The sequence below is a fragment of the Dryobates pubescens genome, chromosome Z (assembly GCF_014839835.1).
Source record: "Dryobates pubescens isolate bDryPub1 chromosome Z, bDryPub1.pri, whole genome shotgun sequence".
Taxonomy (NCBI): Eukaryota; Metazoa; Chordata; class Aves; order Piciformes; family Picidae; genus Dryobates; species Dryobates pubescens.
In genome coordinates, this window is record NC_071657.1 from 65,181,138 (window position 1) to 65,205,507 (window position 24,370).

The 24,370-nt window shown below is 48.2% G+C and overlaps 1 protein-coding gene across 1 annotated transcript in view; it reads left to right on the forward strand.

Moving 5' to 3' along the window:
• ARK2C (arkadia (RNF111) C-terminal like ring finger ubiquitin ligase 2C) overlaps positions 1–24,370 on the forward strand; it is a 60,498-nt gene that overhangs the window by 20,296 nt on the left and 15,832 nt on the right. Inside the window, exon 2 of the mRNA XM_054178915.1 lies at positions 22,245–22,554. Within this exon, the coding sequence (XP_054034890.1) occupies positions 22,245–22,554 (310 nt within the window). The remainder of the gene's footprint in view (positions 1–22,244; positions 22,555–24,370) is intronic.

Here is a 24,370-nt window from a genome sequence, read left to right on the forward strand (position 1 = left end):
AAATGAAGCTGAAAGGTCACAACACTATCAGGCAGGAGGTTGTGTGCCCTGCTGCAAGCCTCTGCTAAATATCAGCCAAAGATTAGTCTATGCTCTCCAAAAGGCCAAGAGCTATAAAGGCTCTGAGTTCCTTCTGCCACATGTTCAAACTCATGGTATCTAAAAATGGCACAAGCTACCTGTGTGAAAGAGAGACACAAGTTCAGGAACAGCAAACTCAAAGGAAAATGTCAGGCTGGTGAGGTGTGTGAACCTGCACTTGGAAAATCCTTAGATTTATGTGTTTTTTTGAAGCCAAAGGACTTGTAGATGATGTGGCCACTGCTAATTAATTTGGCATTTTGCTGAGCATCATCATTGCAGCTTAATCAGCAGCTGTGGCATAGTGTTGTTCACCTGACAGCCTTCCATCCCAGGGCTCTTTTGTTTGTTTGGGGATTTTTGTGGCTGTTTGTGGGGGTTTTTTTGGTGTTTTTTTGTTTGGTTGGTTTTGGTTTGGTTTGGTTTTAGGCTTCATCTGACATAGAAGTTTTCAGTGCAGGAGCTGTACAAGACAGGAATTTAATCTGGGAAAAGCAGAGTCAAAGCATCAGTTTAACTGAGGGGTTAGACTCATGTGGAAAGAGCTCAGCAAGGATGCAGACTTCTTCCCAAGGCCATAAACACTTCTCTTAATAGTATTGTGCTGTTTAATTGGCAAATTCTTGGCTCTTGTGCTGCTATGGATGGCTGGCCTAACTGGCTTCACTCTCTCTCCCCTAGTCCAATTTCTGGTGTGGCACTGGGTATCCCATGACCTCCAGGGGTCCAAGACTGGGAGTCTGAGGAGTAGCTGAACCTCACACCCATGAGAATCACTAAAGAAAACGCTCTGCAATCATAAAATAAGCCACTGGCATGAGAGAAGAGTCACTCCTATGTGGTGGGTAGTGACTGGTTCTGAAAGCATGTGGGTGGGTGCATTAGTTAAGTTAAAAAGTGCCCAGTGTGCAGAAGCCCTTGGCAACCTGTTTTCCCTGCCACAGCTTCTCTCCTCCTCCTTGCTAGTGACAGCTCACACACTCCAGTCATTGCCACTATTTGTGTTTATGGGGCACTTAAACAGGCCTATAAACAGCAATCTACAGGTTCTTCTGCACCCTGTAACCAGAAACCTCTTCTTTATTTTGTTGTCTCTGTCACCTGCAGCCTCAGGAGCCGAATTCCCTCCGAATGCCAGGAAGGCATTGGAAAGGAAGATAATGGTGGCAGCCTGGCGCTGCTAATGAGCTTCTCCAAGGGGGTGTGGTGGTAGAACAGGGCTGAGGGCTGTGTAGCCTCCCTGTACCTGCTGTGCTTGTTGGTTGTGCTGAATGGCAGTGTGTGGGCTCCTGAGGTAGAAGCAATAAAAACAACATCCACGTGAGAGAGAAAAAAAATGTTTCTGTCTGAGTGAGCTTGGCAAAACCACTGTCAGGAATGGTAAAAATCATACAGGGAGGTCAGCTCAGGTCCCAGCTGGGCGGTTTGCTCCTGCAGCTCTTTGGAGGAGAATGGGAAGAGAGAAAAACTTGCCTGCTATTGCCTTGGTAACCCTTCTTTCAGGTGACTTGAGGCCGCTGGTTTGGTTTGTTCTCTACTGAGAAGCATTTTCTTCTCCCAGCAGCTCCCTCAGGTCTCTAATGCTCTCCAATGCTCTCCTCACAAGATGACCACTGTGTATAACCAAGAGGCTGATGTGGTGCCAGGACTCTGGATACAGACCAGTTTCTTACACTTCTCTGTCTGAAATAATTTGATGAGGAGAAGATTGCTAGACACTGTGTTCTGGTCAAAAGAGGGAGCAGACTGCTGCCCAGGTGCCTCTCCTCTTCTGTACTCTCCTCACTCTGCTTGAGCCCCTTGTTCCTCCCACAGAAGCTGGAGAAGCTGGAGGCCTCCCTCATCACCAGGCTTGATTCATTCTGGATTTGTAGGTAGTTTCTGTGTCTTTAATATTCACATGGATTAATCTTTCAGCTCTGCAAAAGGCTACTCTGTTTGAGGTGGCTGGGTTTCTTTTTTAGACTAGTTTAATTACTGGCACTCTATTGCCTCTGAATATAAAAGAGAATAAAAAGCTGTTCATTGACAGAAAGCACAGGGAGAGCAGACCCACTGCTGCTGTCTTTCCTGCAGACAGATTGAAGCCAGCATGCATGGATTTGAGGCAGACACACCTGGCACTGGCTTGATGTTAGCCAAATGCTTCCCATCAGTGAACCATGCCTGGTGTTTTCTCCAGAGACCCAGCTGTGGGAGCTGGGTTACATCCTTAGCCTGGAGAAGAGGAGGCTCAGGGGAGACCTTCTTGCTCTCTCCAACTCCCTGAAGGGAGGTTGTAGCCAGCTGGGTGTTGGTCTCTTCTCCCAGGCAGCCAGCACCAGAACAAGAGGACACAGTCTCAAGCTGTGCCAGGGGAGGTTTGGGGTGGAGGTTAGGAAGAAGTTCTTCCCAGCAAGAGAGATTGGCCATTGGCCATTCATCAGCAAATTTGCAGATGACACCAAGTTAGGAGCAGATGTTAGTCAGTTAGAGGATGGAAAGGCTCTGCAGAGGGACCTCGACCGACTGGACAGATGGGCAGAGTCCAATGGGATGGCATTCAACAAGTCCAAGTGCTGGGTGCTGCCCTTTGGCCACAACAACCCCATGCAGAGCTACAGGCTGGGGTCAGAGTGGCTGGAGAGCTGCCAAACAGAGAGGGACCTGGGGGTGCTGATTGACAGCTGCCTAAACATGAGCCAGCAGTGTGCCCAGGTGGCCAAGAGGGCCAATGGCATCCTGGCCTGCATCAAGAATAGTGTGGCCAGCAGGAGCAGGGAAGTCATTGTGCCCCTGGCCCCTGCACTGGTTAGGCCACACCTTGAGTCCTGTGTCCAGTTCTGGGCTCCTCAGTTTAAGAAGGACATCGAGACACTTGAACGTGTCCAGAGAAGGGCAACAAGGCTGGGGAGAGGCCTTGAGCACAGCCCTGTGAGGAGAGGCTGAGGGAGCTGGGGTTGTTTAGCCAGGGGTGACCTCATTGCCCTCTACAACTACCTGAATGGAGGTTGTAGCCAGGAGGGGGTTGGTCTCTTCTCCCAGGCAAGCAGCACCAGAACAAGAGGACACAGTCTCAAGCTGTGCCAGGGGAGGTTTAGACTCGAGGTGAGGAGAAAGTTCTTCACTGAGCGAGTCGTTCATCATTGGAATGTGCTGCCCAGGGAGGTGGTGGAGTCACCGTCCCTGGAGGTGTTTAGGAAGAGCCTGGATGAGGCACTTGGTGTCATGGTTTAGTTGATTAGTGTTGGGTCATAGGCTGAACTTGATGATCTCAAAGGTCTTTTCCAACCTGGTTAACTCTAATTATAATTCTAATTCTAATCAAGAGCTGAGAAGACCTTGCTCTGGCTGGAGACAGCTTTTGCAGAATCACAGAATGTTTTGGGTCAGAGGGAACCTTTAAAGGTCACCCACTGCAACCTCCCTGCAGTGAACAGGGACATCTTTATCCAGATCATGTTGTTCAGTGCCCCATCCAACCTGACTTGGAATGTTTCCAGGGGTGGGGCATCCATCATCTCTGGGCAACCTGTGCAGTGTTTCACTACTCTCATAACAAAAACATTAATGTTTTCTTTTTGCCTAGTCTAAGTCTTTGAAAGCAAAAAGATTTCAGGAGCAGTGTTGCAAATTGTCCACCTAAAACTTCCTGCAATGTCCTTGTTGTAGCAGAAGGAAACTTCTTCCTTGGGTGCAGCTGATACGCCCTGTCAGAGTAGTTTCACATGCTGACTTCCTGCTGTGACATCTCCTATATACTTTACTTGGCTGGTGCTGCTGGAGGACAGATGGACCAAGGCATACCTGTATATCTGGGAGCTTTTCTTTTGATTCATCACTCCCTCATTCAGTGAGTCACCTGGGTCTCATGCAAACCCATATCATATGTGGGCTACCCTGTGTCTCCTGGGGACTACATGTACAAACTACTGATGGCAGGCTGGGACCTTCTGGACAAAGGATGGGCTCTGCAGCACAAGCTGTCTGCCTTCCTTCCAGCCAGCAAATTCCCCATATGTCTCTTGTAAATAATTCTTCATTGAGTCTGATGGGCTCTGGGGAGGCTGAGATATGGAATGAATGTGTGGGGAGGCTCTGTGTATGCTACAAGTCTGATACTGAGATGGAGAACTTGGTGAGAGGCTATTTTGGGGGAAAAATTCCAGCCCTATAGGGCTGCCTTCAGTCCTCTCTCTTCCCAGACTGGAACACAGCTCAGAGTGGACGGTGGGTGGAGGATCTGTACCTCATGGAATGGACATTTTCCTAAGGTGACATCCGCAGGACACTTTTTGGGTCACGTTGTATGACCCTGACTCAACATCAGCACAATTCCCCATACCAGTGCAGTATTCCCATACTTCCAGCCCCTTGTGTCCTCCTGCAAAAAAACTCCCAGCCCTGCAGATAACAAAGTATTTGAATAATAGCACCAGATGGACAGTAGCCCAGCATCCCACTGGGGACCCTCAGATGTCTGAAACTGGCTGCATGAGTAAAAGCACAGCTATTTCTCTTTGCTCAGCTGAGGTGAACTTTTGAAGGGCAGCCAAGCCCTCAGGCTGGGATCTTGAGGCTCCTCCTTGGCTTTTGGACACCAGAAAGTAGCTGGCTTCCATAAAGCAAAAATCTGAGTCTGGGGTAAATCATAAAGAGCTAAAATCCTGCTGGACAGCTGACACAAACCCAGTGCCCACCCAGGGGCTGGTTAGGCAGGGGCTGGGCCGCAGTAGCTGCTCGAACTGCAGAGAGTTGGTATGTCATGGGGACACAATTAAAACAGCGATCCATTCTCAAAACATTGCTGGCCTTGGGAAATTTTGCCACCTTTTTAACTCTTCCTGAACATCAGGCTGGGTGTGCCAAGGGTTGAATAATCCAGTGTTGGGAGTCATCCCTGGAAATACCAGCTTGAGATGCTGGCCCCATGCTGGGGGAAAGACATCGATCCTGCTGAAGAGAGGATATTAACAAGTCAAGATATTTGAGAAATGGCATTGTGGGTTGTGTGTATCTGGGAAAAAAACACCACCTTCCTGTATTCAGGGTAAGCTGCTCCCCAAACATTGTCAGAAGGTAGGGGGGGAGAAATTGCACCTATTTTTCTGATTGTTTAAGCCAAAAAGAGAAAAAAAAAAGACAAGAAAAGAGAAGGGGAATAAAAAATGAAAACAAAAAAGACCTTATGAGATTTGAACTATTTATTACCAAATAAAATTGTATCTGGGCCATATGCTTCTGTGCCAAGCTTTGGCCTCATGAGAGCGCAAACATTGAGAGTTATGAGCCCCTCGAAAACAAGGTTGATGAAAGAAACATTGACTTAACCTTAACTCTTTCAGGGATCTTAATCTTAAAGTCTCTCAGGGGTGCCAGATGCTTGTTGGGATGTTTCAGAAGCTGATTGAAGAGAGATGAGGTGCTGCCTGTAATGTGGAGCTGTACCTGCAGCATCTGCTTGTCTGCTGCTGGGCCACCTGCAGCCCTACAGGATATTCTTGATGGAATAAGAAGGAACACGATTTCCTGTTCCCATTGTTATGGAAAAGTGAGTCCATTGCAATCAGCCTCCTTTGGCTTCAGTGAGAGGAGGAAATATCCACAAGTGGGAGGATCTCCATGCTGGAAGGGACAGCTGTTTTCACCTTCTCCAACTCACATCCCAAAATTAAGTCCTGCCTGAGCAAGAGGACATCCTTTAGGAAACAATCCAGCCCTGATGCTGAGGAAGGGATTTTGACTGTGGATATTGGGTGCTCAGGTTTTGCCAAGCTGGTTATAGAATAGAATAGAATAGAATAGAATAGAATAGAATAGAATAGAATAGAATAGAATAGAATAGAATAGAATAGAATAGAATAGAATAGAATAGAATAGAATAAACCAGGTTGGAAGAGACCTTCAAGATCATCGCTTCCAACCCATGTATTATTATAGGAGGGAACAGTGGCAGTAACTCTTGCTAGGACCTCTAGCAGAAATGCAAAGTAAGAGATATTTCTGCATGGAGAAACTTGTAATTTCAACACAGGTCTCCCTCTTCTGGAGTGACACTTGCCTATGAACTTTGGAGTATTAAGTTTAGTAGGGAACAGGCTTTCAGGACCTTTGATTTTTAGCTGCAGATTTCTTATTCATGGAGCCTAAATGGGGAATTGCCTGGATCTGGTACAGCAGGACTTGTGGCAGCTGGAGTTTTCCCAGACCTCTGTCAGCTCACCATGGGCACCCACTGCATCTCATGTGGCTGCTTTTCAGCCTTGGTCCTTGAGATGGACCACGGTCCCAGCTGCTGTTGCAGTGCTGGAGGTTCAAACAGGTCCCTTCATGGCACCTCCAACCAATGCACAGTGATGATTGAATATTCAAAGTCCTCTAAACTATTTAAATTAAGAGTTCTAGTGGGGGCTGGGAAGTTGCAGAAGCTCCATGGTTGCAAGCCCCCATGGTGGGGGGCTGCTCTTGGGCTGTGGGGGTTGAACTTGTGGACTTAAGCTAGGACCTCAAAGCACTGTACAAGGGACTTGCTAACCTTTCTGCATTCACTGCATCCTACAGACTCACCTACTGCATTTCTTCTCTCTCTGGAGAGATAATCTTCATGGTTTTGTACACAAGCAATTGTAAGACTCTTGTCTTCTGTGTATCATCACCTGGAAGAAGGGTCAGCTGCTGAATGGCTCCTGCCTTCTGCATTGTGGGATCAGGAGGGGTATTTTTTGGTGTGATTTTTGGGTGGTCTCTTCAGAAGGCTGAGGGGCACTGAGGAGTACATTGGCTTGCCTGCACAGCAGGTACAAGATGTGGTGCAGCTTTGCCTTCATGGCCCCATGGAGGACCTCATGCAGTCTGGTACAACCTAATACCACATGTGAGAGTAGAATCTAGAAGGTGAGATGCAACATGGGATGCAAGTGGATGCCCCATGTCCTGACTCACATCCTTGTCTCTCACCTCTACAAACTCTGTTAGCCTCTGGCATTACGTGTGGCGCTAATGACATTCTCAGCACCTGCTACCTCCCTTTCCTTAGCAGCCAGTCTGGCTCCCTGCTGCTTTCCAAGGCTGTGGTCTCTCTTGTAAGGTCAGACAGCTGTTTTGGGTGGCACATTTCTAGGAAGAACAAAACTCAGAGTTGTGCTCTGCTGTCAATGAATTCTGCCTTTGGGGATAATTTGCCAGAGCCAACACAATAGAAAGGCTGCAGTGCAAAATAACCCACATCCAACCTGATGTGCTGTTCCCAGAGAAGACAAAACACTCCATTGGCTTCCCAAACTTGCCCCCCACAAATCACTGCTCTGGTGCTGTGTGGATGTGTCTCCCACCTCTGAGCTTAAGCCGCAGATAAATAAATGAAGCAGGAAGACCCAGCTGGTAATTGCATCCCCATCTGAAACAGAGGGTGGGGGAAGTCACTGCATGTGAAATAGAGAGGGATGGGATCAGTGCAGAATAACCTGGTCGATTCTATTCTATTCTATTCTATTCTATTCTATTCTATTCTATTCTATTCTATTCTATTCTATTCTATTCTATTCTATTCTACTCTGTTCCAACCCCTCACAAAATAGTATCCTCTACTTTTGTAGGACAAGGTTCAGATTTACAAATGTTCAAATCTCTCCCTAGCAGGAGGGTTTAAAGCACATCAGAAACCATGTACCAAAAAGGATCTTTCCCCTCTTTGATGATAAAAAGGGAGCAGAATGGAAATCTTCACTGCAAGTTCTTATGTATAGGGGAGACCAGGTATGTAGAGAGGCCTGGCACCAGTACCACTGCTCCTCACCGAAGGTCTGCTGAGAAGGGAGGAGATACTGGGCAGCCACAGGATTGGGGTCCTGCTGCTGATTCCTCACAGCCTTATGAGGCAGAGCAGTCCCCTCTCCTGGGCTGTGCCATGACTGTGGACAAGCCCTGGTTCCCAGCTGCCCACAGGGTACAGGCGATCTGCTCCTGCCTTAGTCACTGTGACACAGCATGGATTGGAGCTGAGTAGATGCAGGTTTGAGACCAGGTAGGATCACAAGGCTTTTTGCCTAAACAGGGACAAGAGATAGTTGAGAGCATGGAGGAGGGCTCAGGTTGACTCTTCTCTGGAGGATTAAAGCTGCATTTGGATCTCAGAGACTGACCAGGCCTGGCAACATTTGGGTAGAGGATATTGATTTCGGCTGTCATAAAATTAAGGGGCTTCACGAGCTGTGCTTTGCAGGTTGCACAATCCTAACAGGGCTTGGCAGTGTCTAGCTGTGTTTTTACCCCATGGTTTTGGCTTTTTGCCTGTTTCTGAATGTCCTGCCTAGCATTACTGGTAGGAGGCAACTGCCTCAAGCCACCCCTGGATGGTCATCAGGAGCAGTTAAGAGGGCTTTAAGGCAGGTGTTGAGTGTTCCAAGTGTCTGAGGAGGGCTTTGGACACTGTGAAAGCAAGGAAAGATTGGAAACTGAAGCACTGAATTTCCCTTTCCAAACAACTGGCTGCAGCATATTGCTGCCTGTCAAAGCTGAGGGCTCTTGCATGCACCAGTCATCATGTTTGTACATTCCCAAGGGCAGGGAATGCACTGCCAAGTGAGACCATTGTCACATCAGGATTTTCAGCTTTAATTTTTTAAGTTGAGGATTAATTCCTTCTCCTGCTTAATCTTCTCTTGCAGGTTGGAGAGTAATCCATGTGGATATAACAACCTGCTAGCTATGTGTAACTGCAAAAAGATTAGGTCTCTTGCTGCCTTTGACCAAAGGGACTCCTGCCCCCCTCTGATCCCCTTTTCAACTTACCCTGTGAATTGGTTTAGCAGATCAAACACTGGAGAAGGGCCACTGAGCACAGGTGCCTGCCAATAAACTGGGAAAAGCTCCAATGATCTTTGGCTTTCCCACTGTACAGCACAAAGAGGTGGGTTTGGGTTATGCAGAGAACAGACTGTGATGAAGGTGGAGGAAATGGGATGTGCAAGAAAAGAGGGGTGCATGGCCAATAGGCAAAGTCTTGAAGTCAGAACAGGACAGAACAGGATATAATGGAATGGAATGGAATGGAATGGAATGGAATGGAATAGAATAGAATAGAATAGAATAGAATAGAATAGAATAGAATAGAATAGAATAGAATAGAATAGAATAGAATAGAACCAGGTTGGAAAAGACCTTTGAGATCACCAAGTCCAACCTATCACCCCACATCATCTAATCAACTAAACCATGGCACCAAGTGCCTCAGACAGGCTCTTCCTAAACACCTCCAGGGATGGTGACTCCACCACCTCCCTGGGCAGCACATTCCAATGGCCAATTTCTCTTGCTGGGAAGAACTTCTTCCTAACATCCAGGCTAAACCTCCCCTGGCACAACTTGAGACTGTGTCCTCTTGTTCTGATGCTGGTTACCTGGGAGAAGACCAACCCCCACCTGGCTACAACTTCCCTTCAGGGAGTTGTAGAGAGAAAGAAGGTCTCCCCTGAGCCTCCTCTTCTCCAGGCTAAGCAACCCCAGCTCCCTCAGCCTCTCCTCACAGGGCTGTGCTCCAGACCCCTCCCCAGCTTTGCTGCCCTTCTCTGGACACCTTCCACCAGCTCAACATCTTTCCTAAACTGAAGGGCCCAGAACTGGACACAGTACTCAAAGTGTGTTCATGGAATTATAGAACTCTTTTACCTGGAAAGGGCTTTTAAGATCATCAAGTCCAATTGTTAACTCAGCACATCCACCACTAAACCACACCCCTAAGCATCACATCTATCTACAGGTCTTTTAAATACCTGCAGGAATGGTGATTCTGGACTGTTACAGGACTTGACAAAACTCTTGGTGAAGAAAATTTTCCAACCTTCCTTGGTGCAAATTGAAGCCATTTCCTCTCATCCTATCATTTGCTCCTTGGGAGAATAAACTGACCCCAAACTCACTGCAGCCTCCTTTCGGGTAGTTGTAGAGAGCAGGAAGGTCTCCCCTCAATCTTCCTTTCTCCAGGCTAAAGGTACTAGCCAAACCCTCTCTGCCCTTGGCAGCATCAGGGTTTTGCTTGGGCATCATCAAAACCCTGCAAACAGCAAAGCAGCTTAAAAGTGTTGGTGACACCTTAGATATGACCTTTGCTTTGAGTCTACACATTGAAGGCAAGCGAACCCTGTTTGCTGTTCTTTCTCCATCCTTCACAGCACCTTCAGAACAAGCAGAAATGAGTCATGTTACAAAAATGTGCAGAGGGCTTTTGCAACATCTCCAAAGCCACATTTCCTCCAGTACCCCTTTCTAGCAGATGCACAGACCTGGTCCCACACCGCGACAAATGGGGCAGTCTGGGGAGGTAGAGCCAGGGAAAGATCGAGCCAGGATGCTGAGGCCACCCATACCTCCAGGGAGGGGAGGGCTGAAACTGGGACCATTATATCTAAGAAAACATAATTCTTGCAGTATGGTTTGGGGTGGTATTTTTTTTCTGGTGTGATGATCCAAAGATCATAAATACTCCCTCGAATGCCCTACATGAGAATAAAGCTATAATTAAAGTGCAAAGTATGAACACAAAAAGACGAATTAAAGTGTAACAAGCACTGCTGAAGTGTTTCTCCTTCCTCCTTGGAAAATATTGCTGAATTCAACACATTCCTGTGAAACACCATCTTCAACAAAACTTATTTTCTTTTTTTGTCTTTGCCCTGAAGCGAGTGGAAGAGAGGTGCAGGGAAAAAAGCCCTCAGCTTGTCTTTCTCCTGTGATCCTGGAATCACAGAATCAGTAAGGTTGGAAAAGACCTCAGAGATCATCAAGGCCAAGCTGTCACCCAGCACCTCATGACTAACTAAACCATGGCTCCAAGTGCCATATCCAATCCTTTTTTGAACACCTCCAGGGATGGTGACTCCACCACCTTCCTGGGCAGCACATTCCAATGGCCAATCTCTCTTGCTGGGAAAAATTTCTTCCTAACATCCAGCCTAAACCTCCCCTGGCACAGCTTGAGACTATGTTCTCTTGTTCTGGTGCTGGTTGCGTGGGAGAAGAGACCAACCCCCACCTGGCTACAACCTCCCTTCAGGTAGTTGTAGAGAGCAAGAAGGTCACCCCTTAGTCTCCTCCTCTCCAGGCTAAGCAACCCCAGCTCCCTCAGCCTCTCCTCACAGGGCTGTGTTCCAAACCTCTCCCCAGCTTTGTTGCCCTTCTCTGCACATGTTGAAGTGTCTCAATGTCCTGGCTATATACCTCTTGCTGCTCCCTATTCCCACTGCTCATCATGGCTTCAGCCCTGGTATAAAGATGCTGACCAACACTGGTTATTGTCAGTTGTATGTGGTCTCACCTCAGTACCATTTTTCGTGGCGATGTATCAGGGCTGTGCATGGTTCCACCCTGTGGTATGTAGGAGAGGAAATGCTCTGCTCAGTGTGAGGGACCACGAGCCTGTGCTGCAGCCACACCATCTTATGTCACTCAGTAACTAATGAAAGGCTTCATTAGGGTGTGAGGATCATAGAATCATAGAATTGCTAGGACTGGAAGAGACCTCAAGGATCCTCCAGTTCCAACCCCCCTGCCACACTATAGCAGGTTGCTCACAGCCACCTCCAGCCTGGCTGCAAACACCTCCAAGGATGAGGCTTCCACCACCTCCCTGGGCAACCTGTGCCAGTCTCTCACCACCCTCATGGGGAACAACTTCTTCCTCACAGCCAATCTGAATCTGCTCACTTCTAGTGATGCTGATTTAGGATCATACAATCAGGCAGGGGCAAGTGGTAGTCTCTGAGATCTGTGTATGTGTTTTTTGTGATGACCTGAGCTATGTTTTGCTGTGCCTGCAGAGGGGTCCATAGAGGCTGGGTGCAGTAAGGGCTGTTGTGTGGCAGTGATCATCAAACCACTGCAGAACAGCAGGAAGCTCATCTCAGCCCTGTCATACTAAACTTTTTTTTTTTGCAGCCCTTTTTCCATCTAATGTGCAACACACTGAACAGAAGGATGATAAATCTCCATAACCTCAGGTTCCCCCCAGGACCCAATCACGATCTACCAACCACCGCAGACCAGTCCTTTGCCCACCACAAGGCCTCCATCCTCACTCAGTTCTTGGTGCTGTAGAGCTTAGCCAAGCAAAGAAGAATGAAACTGCTTGGTTTCATCCATTGCTAATGTGTGCTGGAGCTGCTTCCTGGCCAGACACAGGCCCCATTGCATGGCACCAGACACGTGGGACAATGGGCTGCACCTTGGGCTGGACTTGAGCTGGCTGCCTGTTATTTTTGGCACAGTTCTTGCCTTTTGCTAAAAGAAATGAGAAAGCTGTTGGTGAAGGTGCTGAAAGTGAGGCAGATTCCTTCTTGCCTGATAATTTCTTCTCAAATTCTTTTCTCCTTCTCTTCCATCCTCCCTTCCCTGATCTCCTCACCCTGCAGCTTGCTGTCCTGTGAAGGGAGGGAGGCAGCAAGATATCTCCCACTGTACAGGACTGCTACTTTTGCCTTTTTTGGTTTTTTCTTCTGTGGGTTTGGAAATACTGTGGATCTGATTTGTGGGTTTACTTGTTTAAAATTTAATTTTCCAGGTGTGTTGCTGCCCCTCATTTGCAGTTAGTAAATCAGTGTAACTGATTTGTTAAGAGCATACTCACAAATAATTGGCAAAGGGTTAACAAATAACCGATGGCACCAGGCAATTAGCAGCTTGTTTGTGGTGTGAGTCCCCGTGGTGGTCCTTCTCTGTGTGCCACTCGAAGCCAGAGCTGCTCCCATGATTTTAGCCTTTATCTGCTGCATACTGTCAGGACGGATACTAACTTCCCACCGCGCTGCTATCTCCAAGGGGAATTTTAATGCACATCCAGGGAAACAAAGCTGCAGGCGCCTGGGCTATTAAAAGCCTGCCAGGCTCCGGTGCTCCGAGAGACATCACGGATGGCTCCTGTTTATGGGGTTTATCTGCCTTTCCAGGGCAGGAGAAGGAGCTGTGGGGGCTCTAATCAGGACGAAATGGCCAAGACAGAGCGGCTCCATTCCTCGGTTCGGCCAGTTGCGGCGGGCAGACCTTCCACGGATGCAAAATCTGTCAGTGAGTGAAGCCAGGGCTCTCTAAAAGCTGCCATCTCCCTCTCTGTTGTGGTGGGATCGAGATGTATAAACAGCCCCAGACTCCTCACCACTCCGCCAGCCCCCACATGCTCGCACACAGACCGTGAATGCCTCAACGAGCCGGCCAGATTGCCTTACCCAGGGGAAGAATTCACATGCATCGCGTGCAGTTTAACAGCATAAGACAGATTTTGTTTTCCTCTTGAAGGCGGCTGGCCTCACTGGGCTGCAGCTGCCTGCCCAAGATACCTATCCCCAGTGCCAGCTCCAGGCCTGATTCTGCATCCCTTACCAGTAGCCTGATGCATCAAAAATACTGCTGCCACAAAGAAAGGAGGCGAAAATAAACTGTTGTGCTTTCAGGAGCTTTTCTTTTCGGACAGCCCGTAGCATCCTCTGTCTCTCCGCAGGGATTTGCATTTCCAAGATGGGTCAGTGTTTAATGAGTACTCAGATCCCTCCAGCCTTTCTGGGTGAAGCACTTGTGGATGGGTAAATTTGCATGTGCCTATGCAAATGGTAGTAAGGGAGAATCCCCAGTGACCAAAATATCCAGTGTCAGGCCAGCACATTTCTGCCACTCAGAGTCACAGACTAGCCTTCAAAAATATGTGAACACAAGGATTGCAGGGTTCATCCCAGGGTGTGAAGGAAGTGGGAGAAATGCTTTTAATGAAAAAAAAAAAAGAAGTCCAAGCTGCTTTAGCTAATGTATAGAAACAATAAATATAGCTGTAGAACTGAGAAAAAGAGGGGGGGAAAAGGAGAAATAAAATTAAAAAAAAAAAAAAAAAAAGGGAAAAGCTGTGGAAGTGAAAAAGCAGTGAGGAGGAGGAGGAGGATGTGATAAGTTTCCCTGCGGGTTTCCGCTGTGTTTGGAGCCTGTGTGAGCAAAGCATGGAAACGGCAAGGCAGTGAGCAGCTGAAGAGGTTCATCTACCCACATGCCTGCATCGTCTGTTGGCTTTCTAAAAACTGATTTATACCTCCCCAGTCTGAGTCTGCAGCCTGCAGCCTGCAATGCCACCTCCCAGCTAGGTGCTTTGGGTCCTTTGTAATTAGTTGTTAAGCAATCTTACCTGCAGGCCTCTTGGCTGAAGATCATCTTCTCGGTGCAGGTAGGGAGATGAGGCCATGGCATTGCTGAGCTGCTTAGCTGTAGGGATCCGGGTCCATGGTGAGTCCTTGGAATCATGGTGTGAAACTACAGCATCCATTGTGATAGCAGAGGTGAGCCAAACTGGTTGGGGCAGCTTGTGATCTGCATTCATAGTGTGGCAGCAGCAGGAGTTAATGAAGCATCACTTTCCCTGCACCTTGATCCCTGGTGCTGACCATGGCTTTGGGACATGACAGAAGAAGCTTAGAAAGCATGGATATGGTAGCTACAGAGCATCACATAAGGCAAGGAGATGATGTTGGTGCTCACCCAAAGACACAAGGTGGGTGGGGCATGCATGGTCTTCCACCATCACCGCATAGCCTCTTTTGGCCTAGGCTTGGTCTGAGGCATGCCAGAAGGGCATGGAGCTCCTCATTTCCACCCCACATATAGCCTGGCTTGGCCAAGTCCTGATTCACTTCTCCATCAGGTCCTGTCTTTGCCTCCATGCCTTAGGGCAAACTTTTGGACTTGCAAGGCACTTCTTAGGCCTGGATTATCTAGGCTCAGGTGTTAGTTGATTTTGGGGCTTAGCTGAGGCTAGGTGGGTATATGGCAACAAGGATTATCCAAGCTATAAGCTTGGGTAGCTGTGTGGGAAGGCTGAGAAAGACAGCAGACCTTACAAATGTGTGTGGTCAACAGAAGAGCATGAAGAACTAATAGGGGGAGAGAGGAGAAAGGCAAAGGAGGGGAGTGAAGGAATACCCCTTGCTCTGCTGAGAAATAACTCCATTTAGATGCTTGAATTGAGATAGAGGTCTCTGATTTTTAATGACTTTTGACCCCATCCAGTTGATGGATGAACAGTTGATGGATAGAGGTCTGCACAAAACTGGAATAAGTTGTTTGCTTTGCTGAAGCAGATGTGGCCCATTGTTAATCTCAAAGCTGTTGACCTGATGTCGCTGTGAGCTGTCATTGTCTGCCACAGCAGCAGCATTTAACTGAGAGGAAGAACCAACAGGACAAGAAAAGAAAGATTGGCTAGTGGGCAGCCTGACAGTGAGCCCAGAGAAACCAGTCCTCCACAGTTCCAGATACGAGCAGCTGGAGCTACTTGTGCTGTGAGGAGGTCAATGAGCCTCACACAATAAGGTGGACACTCTCCTCCTGACCATCAGGTTGAACATGGGGAGACATGTTTCCAGGCTGATCTCACGTCAAAAGCCTCTGAGGGATGGTAAGTACTGCATTACCTCTGCCACAGGGGCACTGGACTTCCCTCTCCCTCTTCAGCTGTAGCAGACAAGTGTTTGTAGCAATCAGTCACAGAATCACAGAATAATAGGGGTCTGGGGATCACCTAGTCCAACCCTGCTGCCGGAGAAGGTTCACCTAGAGCAGGCTGCACAGGCCAGTGTCCAGGCAGGTTTTGAGTGACTCCAGGGATGAAGCCAGTGGCACCTTTTGTCCTTCTCCAGCGCCCTACCAACCTCAAAGCAAAGATGTTCTTCCTCATGTTTAGATGGAACTTCCTATGCTCAAATTTGTGCCCATGACCTCTTGTCCTGTTACTGGACACTGTCTTCCTGACATGCAGCCTTTAAGCATTTAGAAGCATTGATAAGATCCCTCCCTCAGTCTTTAGGCTAAAAAGCCTCAAGTCCCTCAGACTTTCTTCATAAGACAGATGTTCTAATCCCCTAATCATCTTACAGCACTGAAACCCTCTCAAACAGTTCTTTTTGAACTGGGGAACTCAGACCTGGTCACAATACTCCCAATGAGGCCTTATCAAGTCAGAGTAGAGAGGGAGAAGAGGGAGAAGAACTTCCCTTAAGCTGCTGGACAGATGCTTATTGATGTACTCCAGAATGCCATTGGCTTTGTTGGGCACAAGGGCACATTGCTGGCTCAGAGTCATCCAATTGCCCACCAAGACTCCTAGGTCTTTTTTCCACTAAGCTGCTTTCCAGGAGGTCAGTCCATATCCTGTACCCCTGGTGCATGGAGGGAGGAGTAGACCACTCAAGCTGGTGAATCTACTGGGCCTTAAAAAAGGAGCAACATCCAAGATCTGCCTGGTCCTCTTTCTGAAAGATCAAAGCACCTCAATGGAGCAGGACACTGAGGACCAAAACTTGATCTCATTGGGTTGGGAGAAGGTAATTAATAAGGTAACCTTACTGATCCTAGAACATCATCACTGGGGCAGGTAGTGGGGAACATGACTTGTGGAGGATGCAATTAGTGGCTCTGGAGTTTGATAGGTACACTTCCCAACCTCATCATCTTTGCTGTGTAAATGTCCTCAAACCCAGCTATTGAAAATGTCAGCCCTGCCCTTGCTCTGGGGAGTGAAAACAAAAGCTAGAGCAAGGTATCTGGACTCATTTTAAGTCTTGGGTTGCTCTCTGCTGTGGCAGATAGTATTGTCCAGGCAAAAATCAGTTTTCTTGAAGCATTTCATGGGCAACGACTGTCGTTCCCAATGCAAAAGTGACTTAGGACTGAATCATGGCTAAGGAAGGAGAAGGAAGATGTGCTAGCAGAGCAATCATTACTAGACACTGCTAGCATGAGACCATCTATTGCATTGACTGTGAGTGAGTGCCTGTGAGCCAGATTTTGGTCTTGATGAAGTTACCTGGAGTAAGGCTGCTTTGTCAGCAGGGTGACACAGGATTTAACTTGTGTGTGAGAGACCCACATGTGAACTTGGAAAGCAGCCTGCCTGAGGGTTCTTTGCAGCTAGGTATGGTGAGCAGAAGTGGGTAAATGTGAATACTCTTACATGTCATGTTCTGGTTTGCACTGTTACTTGTTTGCCCAGGCCTTCCTGGGGTTCACCAGAATCACTCTTAGCAAGTGCTGGTTCTTTGTTGTGCAAGCTGGCTCAGTTATGCCAGCTGTATCATTTGATGACTGCTAATAAGCATAGATTTGCGGAAGCATTCCCTAAAGTCTTTGCTTGGCTGTCAAAATCCTCATCAGCAATTGGATTAGGTGCAGGGAATGAACAATTACTATACAAGTTAGTGTATTCTGTTAAGACAAATTGATGTGTTTTATTTAATCACATGGTCCTGATCACATCTTGACAGCATCTCTCCTGTAGAGGGAAATGCATCATTGCACCAGTAGGCACCAAAAAAGCAAAAGCAAAACCAACCAACCAACAAAACAACAACAAAAAAGACCCACTAAAATTTGCTTCCTTTAATTGACTATGCCTGAAAATAAGGCAAATTAACTCTCTGTACCAAAGTAAAATGGATTAGGATTTTACTTTAGGTCCTGTCTGTTTTCTTGCCCAGATAACAGAGATGAACTCTGCATTTTCTGGAACACAGAGAGGTGTATGACCAAGTTCCTTGCAAGGACTGTCTTGGTGGGAGAAGTAAAACTCAAGTCCAAAGCTCTGACAAAATAGTCTGCCCACTGTGTGCTCTCTAGTTCATCATGGCTCAGGCATCACCTGCAGATGTTTCACTAAATCAGGCTAAAGCCTCCCAAGATGCAAAAGGCTGAAAATCCTTGGCTAAGATTGTACCAGGCATCAAGACTTGAGAGCAGATGAGAGACTGGCTTTTTCTGCTTTGCTTATGTGCTACAAAATGTGGGGGAATGCCACTAAGCTTCGTTGCTTTGTGTCCTCCTAAGTCAGTCTTACCTGAAACAAAATCTAAGTGCTGCCCAGTGGCCCACGCTGTTGTGTCTAGGGGTGCAGAGGGACCAGCACTTTATCTCACACTATGTCTTCAGCTGCTTTGAAGACCTAGAGGTTAAAAATGGATCACTGCTGTAGCTGTTTTCCATTAGGAGTACCCATGGAATGGAATGGAATGGAATGGAATGGAATGGGATGGAATGGAATGGAATGGAATGGAATGGAATGGAATGGAATGGAATGGAATGGGATGGGATGGGATGGGATGGGATAGAGTAGAATTAGAATAGAATAGAATAGAATAGAATAGAATAGAATAGAATAGAATAGAATAGAATAGAATAGAATAGAATAGAACAGGACAGGACAGGACAGGACTGGACTGGACTCCTTGTCCAGGACAGGACTGGACTCCTCTGGGAATGCAGGTTCAGCCACCTCCCTAGGCTGCCTGTTCAGTGTTTGAGAGCCCTTTCAGTAGAGAAGTTTCTTCCAATATCCAATCTAAGCATCCCTGGTGCAACTTGAGGCCACTTCCTCTCATTCTATCACTTCTTACCAGGGAGAAGAGACCAAGCCCCACCTTGCTACTACCTCCTGTCAGGTAGCAGTAGAAAATAAGTTCTCCTCTGAAGCTCCTTTTCTCCATGCTGAACAGCCTCAGTTCCCGCAGCTGCTCCTCATAAGACCTGTTCTTCAGACCCTTCTCCAGCTTTGTTGCCCTTCTCTGGACCTGCTTGAGGACCCTGAAGTCTTTTTGACTTTTCTTTTCTTTTTGTTCTGTTTTTGTAGTGAGTGCCCTCAAACTGAACACAGTACTAAAGGTGTGGCCTTGACAGTGCTGAGTACAGGGAGCAATCACTTCTCTGGTCCTGCTTATCCCACTATTGCTGATACAGGCCAGGATGTTGTTGGCCTTCTTGGACCCCTGGGCACTCTGCTGGCTCATGTTCAGCCTGCTGTTGATCAACATACTATCATAGTATAACATCCCCAGGTCCTTTCCTGCTGGGCAGCTTTCCAGCCAGTCAGCCCCAAGCCTGCAGTGTTGCATGGGATTGGGGTTGGCCACTTCACCATGAGCTGCTTTGCAAGTACCCATCAAAAGCAACTGTTAGGAGGCATCTGCCCATGACTACAGCATTGCTCAGCTTGAGGAATGGGCCAAGGTGGCACAGGGTCCCCATTTAACTACTCAGGCTTTACCTGTTGGTGAGTACTGTGAATTGGGGCCAAACAGACAGCAGCAAATACAAGCTGCAGTTCTGGGGGAACAGGGTATGGCAATGGCTCTTAGGTCTGGGTTTGCAGTTCTGTCACTGAGGAATGACAAGTCTGACCCCACCTCCTCTGGTTTTAATTAATAGGTTAACCAAATCATGCTGTCGCCTGACAGCAGGAGAAAAGATCACTGTAACAGATTCTGCTGCTGTTGGCACATGCATTTGATACCTGGTGCCTCTCCCCAAGGGACAACAGAGAGGATTTTTTGTTTAAGAGATGCTGTGTGTAGTACAGTTTGCAAACCATTGGTTTCTGTTAGGTCACCTCCTGTTATTTCTCTTGCTGGCATCTGGCTTCCTTTGTACATCTCCTGTTTCCTATACTAACATGAACAGAAAGTGCTCAGGGCTCCCTGAGCTGCTGTGATGGACTGGATTTGCCAGAAGAAGGCAGATGTGAAGAAGGAAGATGTAAAGAAGGCACCATGGCCACATCTGGCCTGTGTCTTGGGATGACACTCAGTGTCTCCTGGTGCTGTTGTCCCTGGATTAAAAACAAAAAAAGAAAAAGAAAGAGGTGGGATAAAAAAAGGTGAGATTTCTACAAAGATGAAGTGTTCAACAAAATGTGTAAAAGTGTGCCCTACCCTGGAGCTGACCCTCAGCAAAGAGTCATTTCTAATAGCTTCCCTGATGTCTCAGAGGGTGGTGGTGAATGGTGTCACATCCAGCTGGCAGCCAGGCACCAGTGGTGTCCCCCAGGGACCAGTGCTGGGCCCCATCCTGTTCAATATCTTTACTGATGATCTGGATGAGGGGATTGAGTCCATCATCAGTAAGTTTGCAGATGACACCAAGCTGGGGGCAGGAGTTGATCTGTTAGAGGGTGGGAGAGCTCTGCAGAGAGACCTTGCCAGGCTGGACAGATGGGCAGAGTCCAAGGGCAGGAGACTGAAAACATCCAAGTGCCAGGTTCTGCACATTGGCCACAACAACCCCATGCAGAGCTACAGGCTGGGGTCAGAGTGGCTGGAGAGCAGCCAGGCAGAGAGGGACCTGGGGGTACTGGTTGATGGTAGGCTGAACATGAGCCTGCAGTGTGCCCAGGCAGCCAAGAGGGCCAATGGCATCCTGGCCTGCATCAGGAACAGTGTGGCCAGCAGGAGCAGGGAGGTCATTGTGCCCCTGTACACTGCACTGGTTAGGCCACACCTTGAGTCCTGTGTCCAGTTCTGGGCCCCTCAGTTTAGGAAAGATGTTGAGCTGCTGGAAGGTGTCCAGAGAAGGGCAACAAAGCTGGGGAGGGGTCTGGAGTACAGCCCTGTGAGGAGAGGCTGAGGGAGCTGGGATTGCTTAGCCTGGAGAAGAGGAGGCTCAGGGGAGACCTTCTTGCTCTCTACAGCTCCCTGAAGGCAGGTTGTAGCCAGGTGGGGTTTGGTCTCTTCTCCCAGGCAATCAGCACCAGAACAAGAGGACACAATCTCAAGCTGTGCCAGGGGAGGTTTAGGCTGGATGGTAGGAAGAAGTTCTTCCCAGCAAGAGAGATTGGCCATGGGAATGTGCTGCCCAGAAAGGTGGTGGAGTCCCCATCACTGGAGGTGTTTCAGGAGAGCCTGGATGAGGCACTTGGTGCCATGGTTTAGTTGATTAGATGTTGGGTGGTAGGTTGGACTCAATGATCTCAAAGGTCTTTTCCAACCTGGTTAATCCTCCCCTCCCCTCCCCTCCCCTCCCCTCCCCTCCCCTCCCCTCCCCCTCCCCTCCCCTCCCCTCCCCTCCCCTCCCCTCCCCTCCCCTCCCCTCCCCTCCCCCTCCCCTCCCCTCCCCTCCCCTCCCCTCCCCTCCCCTCCTCTCCCCTCCCCTCCCCTCCCCTCCCCTCCCCTCCCCTCCCCTCCCCTCCCCTCCCCTCCCCTCCCCTCCCCTCCCCTTTTCTTCATTCACCTCTGAGCTGCCTCTCTCTTTAACTGAAGAGCTGAAAGTTTTGCTGTGGTGCTTGAAAATGCCCTGGGAATGTGCCAGATTGGGCCAAGGGCCCATCCCAGCGAACCCTGAGGGAGGTGCAAGGCATGGCCAGACGCTTTCTGAAAAGCCTCCACTATGGGTATATTTCACATCTCATTTCCTTATCCCCATGAGTTTCTTGGCTGGTCTCATGGCAATCCATCTTGCATTTCCCACAACCACTCTCTTCTCTGCATGCAGCTCATGAAGACAGGATTAGGAAAGGTCTCAGTGAAGGTGCATGGCTCTCAGAGGTGCAAGGTGTTTCATTCCTGCCCTGCAATAAGAGAGAGACAGTTTCTTAGGGCAGAGATTATTTCCTTGCCTATGAGATATTTTTAGAGAAAGAAATACCTTGAATGACATGGAAAGTCAGCAAGCTTTGGGAATGTTGGTGAGCTTGTACCTCATGAGGATGTATTTTTGAGAACAGATGTAATTTTTCCCCCCTTTTCTAAAATGTTGTTGGTTTTTTTTCCTCAGAATCATGGAATAGGTTGGGTTGGAATGCCCCTGTAAAGGTCATCCAGTCCAACACCCCAGCAGTGAGCAGGGACATCTTCCACTAGATCAGGTTGCTCAGAGCCCCGTCCAACCAGACCTGGAGTGTTTCCAAGCACGAGGCCCCTACCACCTCACTGGGCAACCTGTGCCAGAGTTGCCCTACCCTCACTGTAAACAAATTTCTCCCTTATCTCTAGACTAAGTCTCCCCTCTTTCAGTTTAAAGCCATCACCCCCTGTCCTGTTGCTACAAGCCTTACTAGAAATTATGCTCTTTTTCTTTTTAAGACAGGGAAATAAACCCAAGCTGCAGCAGTTTTCACCAGGACACACTTCAATTTGGAGCCAAAAAGTCACTCCAAACCCAATCCCATATTTTTGGATCCAGTATCTTTTGGAGGAGAAAAATTGTTAGTCAAAATAAACATTTTTCCATGTAACTGACCTTAACTGACTTGTTCTCTTTTTTGCTGTTGTTGTTTTGAACTCTTTTGGCAGAGCAGATAAACAGCTGCTTGCTCAGTTCTTGCTGTGGAGGGGCAGCCACCAGGTTCGGGTGGCCTGGCTGCCACTGGCCCTCATCACCGCTGTGTTCTTCTCTTCCAGGTGCTCCTTTTCAAAGATCTCAGCATGCCCATGCTACCTCCTGCCGGCACTTCCACCTGGGCCCCCAGCCTCAGCTCTCCACTGACTTCACCCTGCCTCACGCGGTGCAGCCCCAGCCGGGGCTGACCCCGCACATGGCTCCGGCGCACCAGCACAGCGGCCCCCTGCACCAACCCCTGGCACCGGTGCCAGCCCTTCCCTTCCAGGATGTGACCGGACCCTCCTTCCTACCTCAGGCGCTTCACCAGCAATACCTCCTCCAGCAGCAGCTCCTCGAGGCACAGCATCGCCGGCTCATGCCCCATCCCAGGTGAGAGGGCTTTACTCTTCCTGGAGGAGGCTGACAAGCTGCACCAGCCTCACTGCTGCAAAGCCTGCAGGGTTATCAGTGTCTGCTGGTAATGTTGGGTTTTCTTCACAAGAGAGAATCATAGAATAGAATGGAATTAACCAGGTTGGAAGAGACCTTCGAGAGCATCGAGTCCAACCTATCACCCAACACCATCTGATCAACTAAGCCATGCACCAAGTGCCTCATCAAGTCTGAATCATAGAATCATAGAATTGTCAGGGTTGGAAGGGACCTCAAGGCTCAGCCAGTTCCAACCCCCCTGCCATGGGCAGGGACACCTCACACTACAGCAGGTTGCTCACAGCCACATCCAGCCTGGCCTTAAATACCTCCTAGGATGAGGCTTCCACCACGTCCCTGGGCAACCTGTGCCAGTCTCTCACCACCCTCATGGTGAACAACTTCCTCACATCCAATCTGAACCTACCCACTTCTCGTTCATCTGGAATGCATCCAGCAGAAGAGAAGCTGCAGGGCAAGTTGCTGCTGTGTTTCTTTTCCATGGGGATCTGGATTGTGACCATCTAGCATGTCCCAAGGTCACCTAGAGGCTGATAATATCATAATAGTAACACCTTGGTGATGCAGTGAACCTGTCTGGCATGACAGAGTGTGATAAATTGCATGCATGAGCTTCCTCCTTGCACCTGCTGTTTCAAAATCATGTCAGGGTTTGTATTCACCCATCCTGGCAGATTTTGCACATTAAGAGCTTGCTCCTCTGGATCTGTGCAGGTTTCCCAGCAACTTGAGGGAGCAGTGCTGTTGACCTGCAGCTGCAGCTGTTGACCTTATTACTCTCTACAACTACCTGAAGGGAGGTTGTAGACAGACGGATGTTGGTCTCTTCTCCCAGGCGGCCAGTACCAGAACAAGAGGACACAGTCTCAGGCTGCACCAGGGGAGGTTCAGGCTGGATGTTAGGAAAAAGTTCTATACAGAAAGAGTGCTTGCCCATTGGAATGGGCTGCCTGGGGAGGTGGTGGAGTCACCATCACTGGAGGTTTTCAGGAGGAGACTTGATGGGGTGCTTGGTGCCATGGGTTAGCTGTTTAGGTGGTGTTGGATTGGTTGATGGGTTGGACGCGATGATCTTGAAGGTCTCTTCCAACCTGGTTTATTCTATGTAATTAGTCATGGAAAGAAGCCTAAATTCAAACTGGGATGATGACTGGGGGATTTGGACTAGATGACTGTTAATGGTCCTATAGAATAGAATAGAATAGAATGGAATAGAATAGAATAGAATAGAATAAGCCAGGTTGGAAGAGACCTCCAAGATCATCGTGTCCAACCTATCATCCAACACCACCTAATCAACTAAACCATGGCACCAAGCACTCCATCAAGTCTCCTCCTAAACACCTCCAGCAGCTTCCAAACCATTCTGTGATACCACAACTGCATAGCGATCTACAGTAACCCAGCAGAGGTGGAAATGGATGCCTGGCCATGACCTACAAGAGAGCTTTAGGTAGCATGTAGGAGAGGAGTGGTTTTTTTGGAAACATATGGAAGCTATTTGTGGGTTGTACCCATTGTTCGAGAATCAGAGGATAAGTCTTTGCAGTAATGCTTCATTTGGAAAGAATGCTGCAGACAGAAAACTCTTTCTGTACCCCTTCTGAGTGGAAATCGTGTGTTCTTTGCATCCTTGTTTTGTTTTGCATGAGCTGGATTTAAGGTGGATTAATGATTAGTTAATAATTGGGTAGCAAATATGTGTGAGGCTGAGGCATTGATGATATAAGTGTTTATCTCTTAGTCATAAGCT